At 46.7% G+C, this 15,982-nt stretch overlaps 1 protein-coding gene across 1 annotated transcript; it reads right to left on the reverse strand.

Annotated features, from left to right (window-relative positions):
* Positions 1 to 497: 497 nt before the first annotated feature.
* Positions 498 to 9,273, reverse strand: Mpi (mannose phosphate isomerase). Its single transcript, XM_027414962.2, has 8 exons — positions 9,258 to 9,273; positions 8,682 to 8,809; positions 7,245 to 7,445; positions 5,650 to 5,791; positions 5,155 to 5,337; positions 3,058 to 3,231; positions 1,454 to 1,662; positions 498 to 1,199 (listed from the first exon to the last, which is right to left on the reverse strand). Exons 1-8 carry the CDS (start codon positions 9,271 to 9,273, stop codon positions 981 to 983), a joined length of 1,272 nt encoding a protein of 423 aa, XP_027270763.1. The 3' UTR covers positions 498 to 980.
* Positions 9,274 to 15,982: the final 6,709 nt, after the last annotated feature.

The following is a 15,982-nucleotide window of genomic DNA, read 5'->3' on the forward strand; positions in this document are numbered from 1 at the left end:
GTTGGTAAAGAGATTACTGTGCAAGCATGAGAACCTGAGTTCAGATCCCTGACCCTTCCAACCCCAGCACCCAAATAAAAAGCCAAAGGCAGTGGCACATACCCGTAATCACAGTTCCGGGGAGGCTGAGCCAGGAGGCTCATTAAGGCTTTCTACCAGTCAGCCTAGCTGAATGAGTGAGTTCTAGGGGATGGCTGAGGAGGAACACGGAGGTACATGTGTGCATACATAAATATGTGCAAACACCAGAAGCCATATGAAGCTGAGACAGAAGTACAACTTCAAAGCCAACCTTTGGAACATGGCAAGATACTCTCAAAAAAGTATACTAGAAGAGCGGCCAAAGCCTGCCTATAAGCTGTGCATCTGAGGCTGAGGCTGGCTTCCTCTCCACCCCCAGGAAGCTGTATGAAGCAGAATCAAAACCAAAATTGAACAGCAGAGAGCTCTTTCTGCCCACATGAGGGGCAGGAATACCAACTTCTCTTTAGTCTGCATCCTTGACACAAGTGATCTTTAATTACTTTGACAGAACCTAGAGGGAGTAAGCTTCATTAGTCCACTGACCTGTCCCTTCCCTTCCCTTCTCTGCAACGGAGAGCAGGCAGTCCCAGGGCAAGAACCCTGTTCTTACACATCACCCCACCTGTCACTCAGATGGATGCTGACCTAATGCTGGTCACGAATGTTTTGTTAGCTGGGGCAGAGTTGTTGCCTCCTGAATAGACACATCTGGCTCAGAGGTAGCAAGGAGTGTTGAGAGAGTACAGTGGAGTGCAGGCCTCAGTCTTGACACAGACCCCTCATCCTGAAGATGGTCTAACCTAGGCATGCTCTGGAGTCACTAATGCCAAGCTCTCTATTCTACTATTCCAGCATGCACCAAAAAGTGCACAATAGGGACAGGGGTTGGGCTGGGCCTGAAAGGTGGAACTGGCCAGCATATAGGTGATGGGCAGAGAGGGTGGGAAGACTGGTCTCTACAGCAGACAGCAGGCCCGGAATATCAGCAGATCCGTGGGCAAAGAAAGCTTCAGTGAGACACTCTCATTAGCCCCAATGAAGAGCACTCCACCACGCTGCAAAGGGATTTCTCCTTGAACTGTGGGTGTGGTAGCTGTCACTGACCCTTGGACTATCAGAAGGATGCTGGCAGAGTCTAGTGCCAAGATCTTGTATTCAGTGACAGAGCCAGGGACCTGGTAGAAGTGATGGAATAGTATAGTTTATACTCTGCCCCTGGGTTCTAGAGCACCTCAGGGGCCCTGCTACCTCCTTCCCCACTGTTCAGGCTCTTGGCACCATGGAGACCCACATCTGGTCCCTGGCAGAGAAGTAAATAAGCTCTGTGGCTGCCCATACTAGGTGGGCTTGACAGGAAATCCAGCCCCAGGTATACCCCTGTAGGTTTGACATGCTACACCAAGGATACCCACCTGGCCCATGTACTCACCTCCATCTTCATAACAGTGAAGTCTGGCACAGGAGGGTCATAGATAGAGAGATAGGGGTCATCTTGACTCCGTGTTGGGGTAAACAGCCTGTCCTTGCTGGGGCTAGGTGTGTAGTTGAGCATTTCACATAGGGTTGGCACATCAATGAATTTGGGTGTCAGGCCAGCACGAACAGTATTGTCTGAGCATGCCATGCACTCCACACAGTCTGAGAACAGATAAATGTCATGTGCTAAGATGGTGAAGTAAGCCTTGGAGTTTGGCTCTCCAGGACTGGGCCTCCTAACTTAGGCATATGCATGCCCTATAAATCAGTTAAAAATGTGTGAACAGAATTGTGGGAGAATATGAGGAAGGTAATAGGCATCAAATTATGTTAACCCCTATTTTTGGGTTTTGTTTTGGTTTTTGGTTTTCCTTCTTCGAGACAGGGTTTCTCTGTATTGCTTTGGAGCCTGTCCTGGAACTTGCTCTGTAGACCAGGCTGGCTTCAAACTCAGAGATCCACCTGCCTCTGCCTCCCAAGTGCTATGATTAGAGGCATGTGCCAGCATCCCAGCAGTTAACCCCTATGTTAACATGACTTATGTTACACTTCTGCAACAGAATCCTGTGAGTGGATAAGCTGTCAAAGTCAAATGGGACACCAGTCAGATCTGGTGGTTCATGCCTATAATCACAGCACTCACAAGGCTGAAGTAGGAGGGTTGCCACGAGTTTGAGGCTAGCCTGGGCTACAGAGTGAGACCCTGTCTCAAAACAAGAATAGCAACAAACAGGGTGGTCAAAGTGGGTAAAACCACTTGCCATGCAAACATGTGGTCCTGCGTTCAAAGTCCAAAGACACATATTAAAACCAGTGTGTAGTACAAATAGTTGTAATCCCAGCATTCCTATGGGGAGATAGGAGAATCCCTGGAAGTTCACAGGATAGCTAGATGGAGTATGTGGCAAAAGAGGCGGGGGGGTGGGGGGGGTGAGGGGGCTCAAACAAAATAGAATGAGGACCAACCCTTAGCCCCCGGGTTGTCCTCTGATCTCCACATGTATCTTATGGTACGAGTGCCCCTACATTCACACACAAGTGACATCCTTCTGCTGTATCACCCATACTGTAGTGTGAAAATCTCCAGGCAGAGCCAGGCGGTGGTGGTGCACGCCTTTAATCCCAGCACTCGGGAGGCAGAGGCAGGTGGATCTCTGTGAGTTCGAGACCAGCCTGGTCTACAAGAGCTAGTTCCAGGACAGCCTCCAAAGCCACAGAGAAACACTGTCTCGAAAAAAAAAACACAAAAAAACAAAAAAAATCTCCAGGCAGATAGAGTTGGTATGCAAACACCAATGGTAGGACAGAGAACAGCAGCTTTGTCCAGTGTGGCTTGGCTCAAACTGATTTCCACTCATCAAAAGGGCTTAACACCAGAACTTGTGACTGGTAGCAGGTTTTAAGCTATGTCTACCACCCAGCTGGCAGCCATTATCCATACAGGCTCAACCACCCTCTGAGGTGCTTACACTCCAACCATCCTCTCTCTTTTATCCACACAAAGAAACAAGGTCCATGGGGGATGGCAGTGGGGCATACTACTAAAATGGGACTCACCTCCCTTCAGGTAGGCATGGGGCACATTGGCCTCCAGAAACATGGCTTCCCCCGGCTTTAAGGTGAGCAGGTTCAGGAAGTAGATGGCGAAACATCCAATATCACCTGGGTACTGCTGGTGCAGCTGCAGCAAGAGCTTCCCGCAGATGTCATCCATGCTGTTTCCAGCAGATACTGAGGGTCACAGAGCATCCCAAGGCCACTAAGACACACGTGGTAGTCACAGCTTCACCCTGATGAGGGAGTCTTGGGGAACAGTCCCTGCCCCTATGAATGCAGTTATTATGCCAAGTCTCTTCTAAACATCCCTAACAGCCCTCATCTTTGATGTTCAGCCATCCTCAGTCTTCCTGCTCACAAAAATGCCATCTCTCACCTCCACCATCTGCATGACTGGCCTGGCAACAGCAGCTGAGCATTGTGATGTACAGCTAGCTATCACTCTAGCACCAAAGCAGAAGAATCACCATGAGTGAAGGGTAGACTGGGCTATATACCACATTCTAATACAGTCTGTCTAATGACTCTGTCTCAAATGATACAGGATACGGATGCAGCTCAGTTGGTACAGTGCTTGCCCAGCATGCATGAAACCCTAGGTTTGGTCCTAGCTCCACAAAGACACAGGCATGGTGACATGTGCCAGTAATCCCAGTACCCAGGAAGTAGAAGCAGGGATGTCAGAATTTGGTTATCTAATGAGTTTGAGGCCAGCCTTGGTTACAAGAAACCTTGTTTCAAAGAGAGGTGGGAGATAAAACTGTATCAGAAATATACCACAGATACCACTAGCATCACAGTTCAGATACTGAGAAAAACACCTCCAGACAATTTCCCAAAAGAAGTCTCGTTAGGGACCACTCACAGTTCTTGAGCTCAAAATCTATTATAGATAAGTAGATAGCTCAAAAGCATCATGAAGAGTATCAAATTTCCTATTAGCCAAGGACTTCCCCTTTGTTAGCACTGGAACTCCCATGTCTCAGAAAATCTGTCCATCTTAGACAAACTGTGATGGTCAACTATCCCAGAGAGCACAAGGCACAATGCACTGTGAGCCAAAATGTATCCTGGAGACTGACCAAGGAAAGATGAGCTCAGCTTGGGCTGGAGACATGAGGGAGGTTTCTCGGAAGGGTAGGGTGAGCTGAGTTTCCTGGAGCATGCAAAGAAGGGAGGAGTGCATTCAGAATATATAGGAACCAGAATAGAGAAAGCAGTGTTCCAAGTGGGAGGGTGGTTTGGTCTTCATACAGACTTGCTCAATGGCTACTCTGCTAAACACTGGGACAAACATGAAGGTCTCTGGCCTCCAGAATGCCAGTTTTAACAAATGAGCTCATGACCCTAAGGGATCACTGCATACTTGGATATCAGACAGAGCTCAGGTCAGGGTTCTCCAAGAGCATGCAAGCAGCTAAGACACTTAAAACCACACAAAACAAGAGGCTATGCTCAGGTGAGAGCAAATGGCTGTGGTGCAAAGGTGACACAGCAGGGACTTAGGAAAAGAGAGGGTTCTGGGGCTGCCTGGAGAAGGAGCTCTATCAGAAGAGGAGCTAAACCCTCATCAACTGGCACGGAAGCTCCTGAGTCTGTCAGCCTTGCTTCTCACTGTCTGTATTGACTCTTCGGCCAACAGTGACATGACCACAGACCACACCCACCATGGTCATTTCCTGAACTCTGTTAGCACAAGGTTAGGCACCTAGGAGGGCTTTAAGGAAGAACTAATGGTTAAGAGCACAAGGCTTGAGTCCTCTAGAAATGAGTGAGCTTCTTGGTCCTTTCCTGATCCCCAGTTCCCCAAATGCAAGTCTGTCCCATGGGAACCAGCTGGAGGGCTGGGAAGAATCTGGAAGTGCCTGGGTGGAGGGGATTGGTAGAATCTTCTAGGCCAGTCAGCTTTCAGCCACCTACAGAAAACTAGTTAGGAGGTAGCACCCAACCTGGAGCCTCATTCCACAAACGCTAGGCAAGAAATGGCAGTAGCCGATCTTAGTGCCTATCTAGGTTCCACTTGGGGAAAGGGGCTGGGAACTCTGTATCCATGACCTCATCTCTGCCTGTGTCTACCCAGGCCTCTGGCACACCCACCTTGCTGGGAGATCCGTTTCACCAACAGGTTAAGCTGTTCCACCACCACCTTCTTCTCACTCTTCATCAGGTGGGAGAAGCAGTTCCTCAAAGCAGAGGCCATTGCTGCAGGATCCCCACTCATGCTCTGCTTCAGCTGTTCCGTGGCATCCTCTCCAACCAGGGACTGGAACTCAGGCACCTCTGCAGTGTCCAGGCCAAGAAGATGTAAGACAAAGCACTGAGAAGAGAGGGCCTCCCACAGTATCCCTAACCAAAGACCCAGCAGCGCTACACAAACCCTGCCATGTAAATACCTGTTTACCCCCAGCCCTCAGCAACCACACTTGAGTCTGGTCTCACTATCTGCCCACTGCCCCCCAAACTGCCCCATGAGGCCAAGAATCCTTTAGTTCTTAGGATATCCAGCCTCTGCTCTCTGTCTCTGTTTGGCCCAGATTCCTCATGCATCCCAGGGCCAGGACATATGCCCTCAGCATTCCTGTCCAACCTTACTCTTCAGGAAGGTCACAATCTCCTCCACTGGCCGGAAACCACACAAGCCCTGGAAGGAGGTGAGGGCAATGGCCATTTCTGGCTTGTGGTTGGCATCAGGGTAGTGCTGTGGTGCCTGGATATGCAGCTTTGCTGCCAGCTCCTGTAGGTGGGGGAGGGGGGGACAACAGCTGGGGTACAGCTACATCAGCAGGACCACTGGTCTCTGCAGTCTCTGCTGCCCAGGAACCCCTGTAGCCAGATGGCAGTGGCTTCTTACCTCTGACAATGAAGTCAGTCAAGGCATCATGCAGAAACTTGGGGTTCAGCTAACCCAGGGCAGAGAAATGGGCCAACTCTAGCGGAGAGCTGGGACAGACTTAAGAGACCTGGCCTGTGGCACAAGAACTCCAAACAGCAGGCAGCATAGCTGTGTGACTTGGGTAAATTATTTTTGGGGAGGTAGAGTTAGGCATGTCTAGAGTGTTAGATCATCCTTGGCTACATAATGAGCTTGAGGCCAGCTTAGTCTTCAAAAACCCCAAAATTAGAGTTTGGAGAAATGGCTCAGTAGTTAAGAGCACTTGTTGCTCTGGCAGAGGGCTCAGGTTCTTTTCCTAGCACCCATATGGTGGTTCACAACCATTTGTATCTCCAGCTCGGGGGGATCTGATGCCCTCTTACTTCCAAAGGTACCAAGTATGCATGTGATGTACATACATACATGGAGGCAAACACTCATACACATAAAATAAAATAATCTCTAAAAATGAGAAAAAGCCAGGTGGTGGTGGCTCACACCTTTAATCCTAGCACTCAGGAGGCAGAGCCAGGAGGATCTTAAGAGTTTGAGGCCAGCCTGGTTCACAGAGTAAGTTCCAGGACAGCCAGCTCTACACAGAGAAACCCTGGCTCAAAAAACAAAACACAACAACAACAACAAAAAAAAGTTTTTTGTTTTTTGTTTTTTCTTTAAAGGGTTATGCTGGAGCAATAGCTCAATGGTTAAGAGCACTGGTTGCTCTTCTAGAAGTACTGGGTTCAATTCCCAGCACCCACTATTGCTCTAATCTCAGAGGACCCAATGTCATCTTCTGGCCTCCCTAGAAACTATACTGCTGTAGTGCACAGGCCTACATGCAGGCAAAACACTCACACAAAAGAAAAATAAATAAGTATTAAACATTTTTAAAAGAGGAGTTTAGACAGACTGTTTAAGCTAGGTTGGGCCTTGTTCAAGAAAATTACACAGCAGGGTGCAGCTGAAGAAACAGCTGGGGTGCCTGCCATGTCCTGGAATTCTGGTATTGAATCCTCCAAAAGAGCCAGGTGCAGAAATGGCAGATATGAATAGACCTAGGCTGGGGGAGGGGAAGCTAGGATCCAATGTGGAGAAGCTCTCTTGGCATAGGTCAGCTAGTTGTCCACTTAGACTTAGCTTCTGTATGTGCCACCAGCCATCTGTTCCTAAGCAGCCAAACTGCGATTAGTAAGACTTGGGTTTAGCTCACAGCTAGAGCCTAGTGTGGGCAGGGCAAAAGCAGGGGTAAAAATCTATGGGTAGGCCCACCAAAAACCCTCCCCTACCCTGACCTCTGCACCCCCTGATCCTCTACCTTGTTAGGGTGTGCCTGGATAGACAGAGCTGTTTCCACAGAGAGCACTTTGAAGAGGAAGGGCAGCTTGCCATTAAAGGTGTCTTTGACCTTTGTGCCTAAGCAGTTCTGGTTGTCAGCAATCCACTGGCCTAAGGTATTCTGGGAAATACTGTTGTCAATGATCCTGGCATCTCCCCGGGGGTGTGTCCCCATCCACAGCTGGAAGGACAGGAAAAAGAAGTTGAAAAGGAAGCAACTGAAATCTCAGTATGTATGAGGCATGTATCAGTACACTGGTATATGGGTACTGGGGATCAAGCCCAGGGCCTCACATATGGAAAGTCAGTACTCTACCATAGTCTGTCCAATGGGGAGAATGACACGTCAATGTCTCTGAAAGCATGAGTCTCAGTGACAGCTCTGTGAGGGGTTAACATTCATTTATTTCAGTCTCAAAAAAACTTCCCTATGCTTTGACTTTCCCCTTCTCAATAGAAGGAATGAATTTGGGGTTAATACAAATGAAAAATTAGGAAGCTGGAGAAATGGCTCAGTATTTAAGAGATCTTGTTGCTCTTCCAGAGCACCCACCCGTCGGTGTTTTCAGAACCCATATCAAGCAGGGCTCACAACCTCCTATAACTCCAGCTCCAGGGAATCCAATGCCTCTGGCCTCTACAGGCACCTGCATTCATATGCACATACATACACACACACACACACACACACACACACCTATACATAATTAAAAATAATAACAATTTTTACAAAAATAAAATTTAAAGATAAAGGTTAATCAAAGCTGAACATCTATTTTTGGTCAGGAGTGGTGTTACATGCCTATAATCCTAGCACTTGGGATGTAGAGGCAGGGAAACTGGGAGTTCGAGGTCATTCTCAACTCGACAGCAAGACTGAAGCCAGCTCAGGCACCCTGAGACAGCCTCAAAAAAAAAAAAAAAATAAATCAAAATAAATTAAAAGTAAGTGCCGAGAGCTGTCCTGGAAAGAAGGGTAGCACTAGGGTTCAAAAAAATCCCAGATGCTGGGCATGGTGGTGCACACCTTTAATCCTAGCACTAGGGAGGCAGAGGCAGACAGGCAGAGGCAGGCAATCTCTGAGTTCAAGGCCAGCTTGGTCTGCAGAGCTCTTTCCAGGACAGTCAGAACTACACAGAGAAACCCTGTCTCTGAAAAAAAAACAAAAAAAAAACTCATAAGTTTTATCTTTCTTTGTATGAGACTGAGTTTTGATACAGAGACTCTTGCCTCAGCCTCCCCAGTTCTGTGATTACAATGCTCTGACTACAGCTCTCTTTGTGCACTGACTGGTACAAGGACCAAGAGAATGTCTTCTACTGGCTGCAGATTCTTCCCAACTGATCCATATGGCTTGTCTCGGGTCCTCTGGTCTCACTTAGGGTAAAGTGGACTGATGTGCAGCCAGGGTCTTACCTCTGCATAAGGCTTGTCCTCTGAGATCTGGGCCAGTGGGTCACTGCTAGCCAGCAGGCATGCCACTTCACTGTTGGAGCCTATCTTCCCCCAGGCATACTGCTGCACCACACAGGAAAGTGGGAACACTGGGGACACAGACAGAGGGTCAGTTTCCATTCCACTCTTCAGACCTGGCCCTAGTGCTGGGGAACCAGGAACGAGTGAGGAAGTCTAAGGGCAGAGCCACAGAGTCTGAGTGGTGGGATAACACCCCTCTGTTCCGCGGTTCTCGATGTTCCCATCTGTAAGATTGGCAGATACGGATCTTGTCTGCCATGGGGAAGAATTGAGTTCAGGTGATGGGGAGGGAAAAGGAACTAACTATTCATCTCTCTGCACTCGGTCGGTCCCGTAGTGATCCAAGAGCACCTAGGAGCCCCAGTCAATTCGACCCCCGGTTGCAATCCCCACTCCAGACCCCCTCCTGTGCCCAGCATTCGCCGGAATGGTAGCGACCTGCCATGGCGGCCCTGACAAGATTAGTCCCCAGGGCGCGACCACAACCAAGGTAACCAGCACAGTGCAACGGCTCACCTCGCTGACTCGCCATCCTAGCCGCCGGAGACCCGGCTTCAGGCACGTAAGCCTTTCCCGGCAGGCTCCGCTGTTCTGAGCGCAGAGCTTGTCGGGAAATGTAGTTCATAGAACCCACCGCCTCCTACTTCTGCCGTCAAGAGGCCCTGTTGCTGAAAAGTATTCCCCCTAATTCTTGGTCTGAACACTCTGCCTTCCAATTCTTTTTATCCGTATGTAAGTACTGAGAACTATCAAGTACCACAAATTCTTCCAAGTACACATCAGAGCAAGATAACACTACTTTTAGCAGTGTGTCTAAAGGCAATAAATAACCAGGTGTAATAGCACATCCCTATAATTCCAGAACTTAGGGAGCCGAAGCAGGATCGTTTTGAGTTCCGTATCAGCCTGAGGCACATAGTGAGACCCTGTCACAAACAGGTCATCTGGGTAAGCCCCACTAAGAAGAAGAGATTTGAGGAAGAGTGAAAAGTGTTCCTGGCAGAAGAGCCAGCAAGAATCCTCTAGTGCTGGAACTTGTGCCTATACTTTACACAATTAAATATCAAAGAGGTCAGCACTGTAGGACAAAGGAACACACATACACACACACACACACACACACTGAAGGGAAAGGAGTCAACAAAATGGAAAGGCCATGAGTAGGGGTTCATATGCTGTCATGAGGATTTCAGGTTTTCCTCTGAGTACCCAGTGGTTAGAAGGTTATTAGTGTGATGTAACTATTGATGTGCCAGGTTCCTGAAGCCCAGAGACTAACCCAAGGAGTCAACACTCTGATGCAAAAGCAAAAGGTTTCTTTTTATTTCAAGCTGGCCAGCTAGGATCTTACTGCATGGTGGGCAAATGAAATCCAATCATCCAAAAAGAGAAGCTTTTAAAGGGGCAGATCATAAGGTTGAAGGCCACAAATTTCAGAGTTTCCATGGTTACTTCAGGTCATACAAAGTACAAGGTAAAGCAGTAGCTATATGTTTTAAGTGAGATACATTTGAGTGAGATAAGACAGGGCATGGGTCTTGCAGGGTTACAGGGTCACAGGGTCTGTCAGTGATCCCCTGGGCTGGGGGATCTTTACGACCAGCAATTAGCAAAGAAATGTTAACAGGAGTGGTGGACAATTACCTTTCCTTTGAGATCAGGGGCAGGCGCCAGCCATGGCACTCCTGATTTAAGGAGTTAAATTTTTCTTTACCATTAGAAGTTCCCTTTTTTGGGGCCTAAGCTTTTAAACTTCTATTAATTTTAATTTTTGGTTCCTCAACTATGATGATGATGGCAGATGTCACTTGCACCCCCTCCACTCCTCTAAATTCTGTTTCTTACTCTATAGAATGAGGATGGTGATATCAATCTGCCAGGTTTATTGTATGGTGATTGTAAAGCAGTCAGTGTTCTGTGTTCCTCTCACCCTATCATCCTAGGTCTCCAGAACCCAGTTCTCCTTCAGTCTGAGCTGCTCACAGCAGTGACAGGAGGGGAAGTCACCAGGAGCCCTGCACAGGGGAGGCTAGGGATGGAGTTCTGCTGTGGAGTAATCTTGTCATATCCTCTGTAGAAAGTCTCTGACATCCCAACCTCCTTAGCAGCCTAGGAGAGCAGCCAGCTGGAGACCCAGAATCACAGCTCTCAAAGATCCTGGGAGCATGAGAGAGAGCTTACAGACCCGGGAGGGCTCTCGAACAGACCCAAGCAGTGCAAACATGGTGGTAGGTCTTGCTCACTTCCTTTCCCTCTCTCTTGCTAAATCATTAGATTACACTTCTAAAGCTAGCCACCAAGGTCCACTGCCTTTTGCTTAACTCATTCCTGAAACTGATCACCAAGGTCCAACTGTCAAAACACCAAGGTCCAGCAACCAAAATTCACTATTTGACTACACTGACCATCATATCTAATCAGGACTCTCCAACTCATCCTAGCAAAGACTTCTCCTTTTTCTCCTTAAAAACCACCTTTGCCTGATCTGCTCTTTGCCTGATCCAGAGGAATCTTCTCCCTCCCCGTTGTCCCTTCTGGGGTAAATAAATCTCCTTGTTCAGAGAATTTGGTGTCTGGGTGTGTTCTGTGCCAGCTCCAAGGCCCCTCAGACCTGACTCCACCTTATACACACGGGGTGGGGGGTTGATTTGCACAGTTTCTACCACATATCTCCAAGGAAAGGGGAGGGGTTTCTCAAACTTTCTTTCCTAGGTGTGGCTATCAACCCCTCCTGGAGTCCTTTTGTTTATATAAATCAACCTGCATTTCAAAGGAAGCTTTCTCATATCAATAAAATGGAAAACATAAAAATCATGTGCTTGGCAGCTCAAATAACCCCTACTTAGAGTACTATATCCGTCCCTCACCCCTATTCCCCAAGTCATACTAACTTGCTGGGATAAGAATTAGACACAGGAGTGGGGCATGGTTAAGCCCAGCAGGCTTGTGGGGGAGGGACAGAGACAGAGAGACAGAGAGCAAGAGAGAATTAGACACAGGATGAGAGAGATAGCTCCACAATAATAACACTGCTTTTCCCAGGTTCCGTTCCCAGCACCCACAAGGCAACTTATAGCCAACTGTGGCTCCAGTTCCTGGGGTTCTGACACCTTCTGGAATCCACAGGACCAGGCACACAGATGGTACACAGACACATGCAGGCAAAACAGGAGCACATACAATTAAAAATAGAATTAGATACAGGAGTTCAAGAGGCACTTCCATTTCACACCATAGAAACCAGAATCAGAATCACTTCCACTGAGTATCTTTTAAGAAAGTAAAAATTTTGATGGTTGAGACAAATGCCCCCATCCCATGCTACCCACCCACACACAGGGGCAATGATCTGTTAGGGAAACCAGAGTGCCTGGAGAACCTAGAATCTTCCACCACTCCCTCTTGTTTCTCTCTCTCTCTCTTCTGAGACAGGGTTTCTCTGTGGCTTTGGAGGCTGTCCTGGAACTAGCTCTTGTAGAACAGGCTGGTCTCGAACTCACCGAGATCCGCCTGCCTCTGCCTCCTGAGTGCTGGGACTAAAGGCCTGTGCCACCACCACCTGGCTTTCTCTGACTCTTGAAGGACAGTTTACACTGTATTATTCAGGGATTCTTTCTCTCTCTCTCCCTTCTAGACCATGTCTAACTCTGTCACATTTCTTTGTAGGGTTTTTGTTGTGGGTTTTTTTATTTTGAGACAGGGTCTCACTATGTAGCTCTGGCTGGCCTAGAACACACAGAGATCTGTCTGCCTCTGCCTCCTGGATTCTGGGATTTAAGGTGTGTGCCACCTCACTCAGCTCTGCTTCACATTTCTGTCAGTGCCCTGTTGAGAGTTCAAACTGAGATAGCCCCTAGCTGTCATTCTTGTTAACCTACATACTGTATTAAACTCTTTCCAAGAATTCTCTCCTTTTATGACCAAGATATTGTAGCAAATAAATCTTTTTAGCTTCACTTGCTTTAAACTTCTTTATTACATGTATATCTGTGCCTGTGTGTGGGTATGTACACATGAGTGCAGGTATCCACAGGGGAACAAGGCATCAGATCCCCATGGAGCAGTACTTACAGGCCATTATAAGTCATCTAATGTGAGTTCTCTTCAAGAGCAGTACTTGCTTTTAACTAATGAGCCATCTCTTTCAGCACCTTCACTTGTTTTTTTTTTTTAAAGATGTTATTTATTATGTATACAACATTCTGCTTCCATGTACATCTGCACACCAGAAGAGGGCACTAGATCTCATAACAGATGGTTGTGAGCCACCATGTGGTTGCTGGGAATTGAACTCAGGACCTCTGGAAGAGCAGTCAGTGTTCTTAACCCCTGAGCCATCTCTCCAACCCCTTCACTTGTTTTTAATTGACTTTAGCAATCACTAATTTGAGAGTCTTGCTGGCATAGACCTATAATCTTAACTCAGGAGGCTGATGCAGGAGGATTGAAAGGTTAAGACCAACCTGAGATACATATTAAGTTCTAGACCAACCTGGGCTACAATGAGACCTTATCTTTGAAAGAGAGGAGTGGTGGCTGTGGATTTAGCTCAGTGGCAGAGCATTTGCCTAGCATGTTTAATGTTCTCACAACCCTAGTATGTCAAAAAACTTAAAAAAATAACTAATTTGAGCTGGGTTTAGTGGTACATAACTATAACAGTAGAACTTTGAAAGTAGAGGTATTGTGGAGTAGCCACCCGAGAAGACTGCTCAGACACAAATATAAGCCAGTAGAAAGTCTTTTTTAGCTGGCTGGCTGGCTACTACACTGGGTGTTTGGGATCCCAGTGTAGCATCAAGCCTTTCTCAGGGTGAACTTTTAAGTATAAAAACCATGCTCTGGGTTGACATACTTCAGTTAACAAAAACAGTTAGCCAGAAGCAGAACTACAGAAACCAAAAAGCAAGATTAGCACTTTTAGAGACTTTCCCAGAATGATGACTTTGTCTTTCTTTTGGCAGGTAGTTTTATGGCCTGAATGGTACTTCTATCATGGAGTCAGTTGTGCTAAGGTCTGGGGCCCTGTTATAGAGGCAACAGAATCAGGTGCTCAAGATCATCCTTGGCCTACATACTGGAGACTAATTGGTCCTATGTGAGGCCTCTCCTCAAAAGAAAGAAAGAAAGGAAGAAAGAAAGAAAGAAAGAAAGAAAGAAAGAAAGAAAGAAAGAAGAGAAAACACTAACTACTCAAGTTCAAGGCTAGCCTAGGCAACTTAGTGAGACTTTTGTTTGAAGATAATTTTCTTTTTACCCCACCCCCACCCCACCTACCAGCCCCTTCTTTTCTTCCTTCCTCTTTCTTTCAAGAGAGTTTGACTCTATAGCTCAGGAAGGCCTGAAACTCAGGCTGGCCTTGAGTTAGCAGTAATTTTTTGGCCTCAGTTCATGAAGTCCTGGGATTACAGATATGAGCCACCATTCCCTATGAAATCATAGTTTTTAAAAATCAGTTAGTAATATAACTCAATGGTAGAGCACTTGTGCAACATGCCCAAGACCCTGGGTTCCATTCTCACTACTGAAAAAATGTGTAATTAATTTGGAAGGCATATAGCTGAGCAATGTATTACTAGTCTCCCACCAGCTTTGCTGTAAAAGTCACCATCACCTTTGACTAAAATCCCCTAATGGGTTAAGAATGCTCTTTGGCAAAAGTTGCTTTCGGTTCTCTTTCCCCATCTTAAAATGCAGGGTTAGGTATTCCCAAGAAAAGGAACCAAAAGAAGACAAAGACTTCTAAAAGTTCAGAAAGTCAGTTGGGTGGTGGCGGAGCATGCCTTTAATCCCAGCAGTCAATCGGCAGGTAGATCGCTGAAGTTGAGGCCAGCCTGGTCTACAGAGTAAGTTCCAGGACAGCGAGGGATACACAGAGAAATACAATCTTGAAATAAAAAAATTTAAAAAGTTCAGTAAGTCTTTTTTTTTTTCTAGAACACAGGATGTCTGATGGGCTTCACATAACAATGGCCAACAATTCACTGATCTTGTTCTTTGTTTACCACAAGTAGAGTCATTTGGGATGTTACCTGCCTGTAATTCCAGCAGTTGGGAAGTAGGGGCAGGAGCATCAGGCATTGAAGGGCATCCTTAACATAATAGTCAGCTTGAGGCCAGCCTGGGCTATGTGAGAACCTGTCTCAAATTTTTTTTTAGTCAAATTAAAAGTGGAATAATGTTTAACTTACAAGGAAATAGTACATTTGCCTAACAATCAGTGGGCCCTGTTCACCATGTGCAAAAACATGGTTTTCATGTTTTATTTATTATGTTTTTTAAACTTATTGCCTGTAAGCACTTGTGTGTGCAGAAGCACATGTTAGTTCATGCAAGTGTGGAGGGCAGAGGTTGATGTTGAAAATAAGATGTCCTCCTCTATTCTTCTCCGATTTATTTTTCAAGGCAGGGTCTCTCTCTGAACCTGGAGCTTACTAGTTGCCTAGGCTAGCTAGCCAATGAGCTCCCAGAATCTTTCTGTTTCTACTTCCCCAGCATTAGGACTACAGACACACCTCGATGTCCCACTTTTTACATGGGTGTTGGGTCTCTGAACTCATCTTTATGTTTGTGTAGAAAGCACTTTACCAACTGGGCCTTTTCCCCTCCCCTTTTCTTATAACTTGTCTATCTTTGAGACAGGTTCTTATAGCCCAGACTGGCCTTGAACTCCATGTGTAGCTGAGGATGATCTTGAACTTCTGATTCTCCTTCCTGTGTATGGGTGTTTTGCTTGCATGTATGTCTGTGAAACACATGTATGCTGGAAGAAGTAGAAGAAGGCACTGGATCATCCCCTAATACTGGAGTTACAGACGATTGTGAGCTGCCATATTGGTTCTGGGAACCAGATATGCTGGATCAGCAGCCCATGTTCTTAGCAACTAAGTCATCTCTCCAGCCCAAGGAATATTGGCTTTTACTTGGTAAGCAAATGGACCGGAGTCTGGTAGCAATATTGAAAACACATACATCTCCCTTTCTCGGCCCATAGTTCCTCAGAATCTGTTTGTGATAACTTTTTTAAAGCTGGATGTGGAGTCGGAGATCTTTAACCTCAGCACTTGGGAGGTGGGGGCAGGAAGATCAGGAGTCCAGACCTAAGCTACAAGAGACCCTGTCTAAAAACAAGAAAATAACAAACAGAGCCAATGAAATTGCTCAGTTGGTAAAGGTGCTTGCTGTCAAGCTGAACAATCCCTATGATCCACATGGTAGGAGAGAACTAACTCCCACAAGTA

This window comes from Cricetulus griseus, chromosome 4 (genome assembly GCF_003668045.3).
Source record: "Cricetulus griseus strain 17A/GY chromosome 4, alternate assembly CriGri-PICRH-1.0, whole genome shotgun sequence".
NCBI lineage: Eukaryota > Metazoa > Chordata > Mammalia > Rodentia > Cricetidae > Cricetulus > Cricetulus griseus.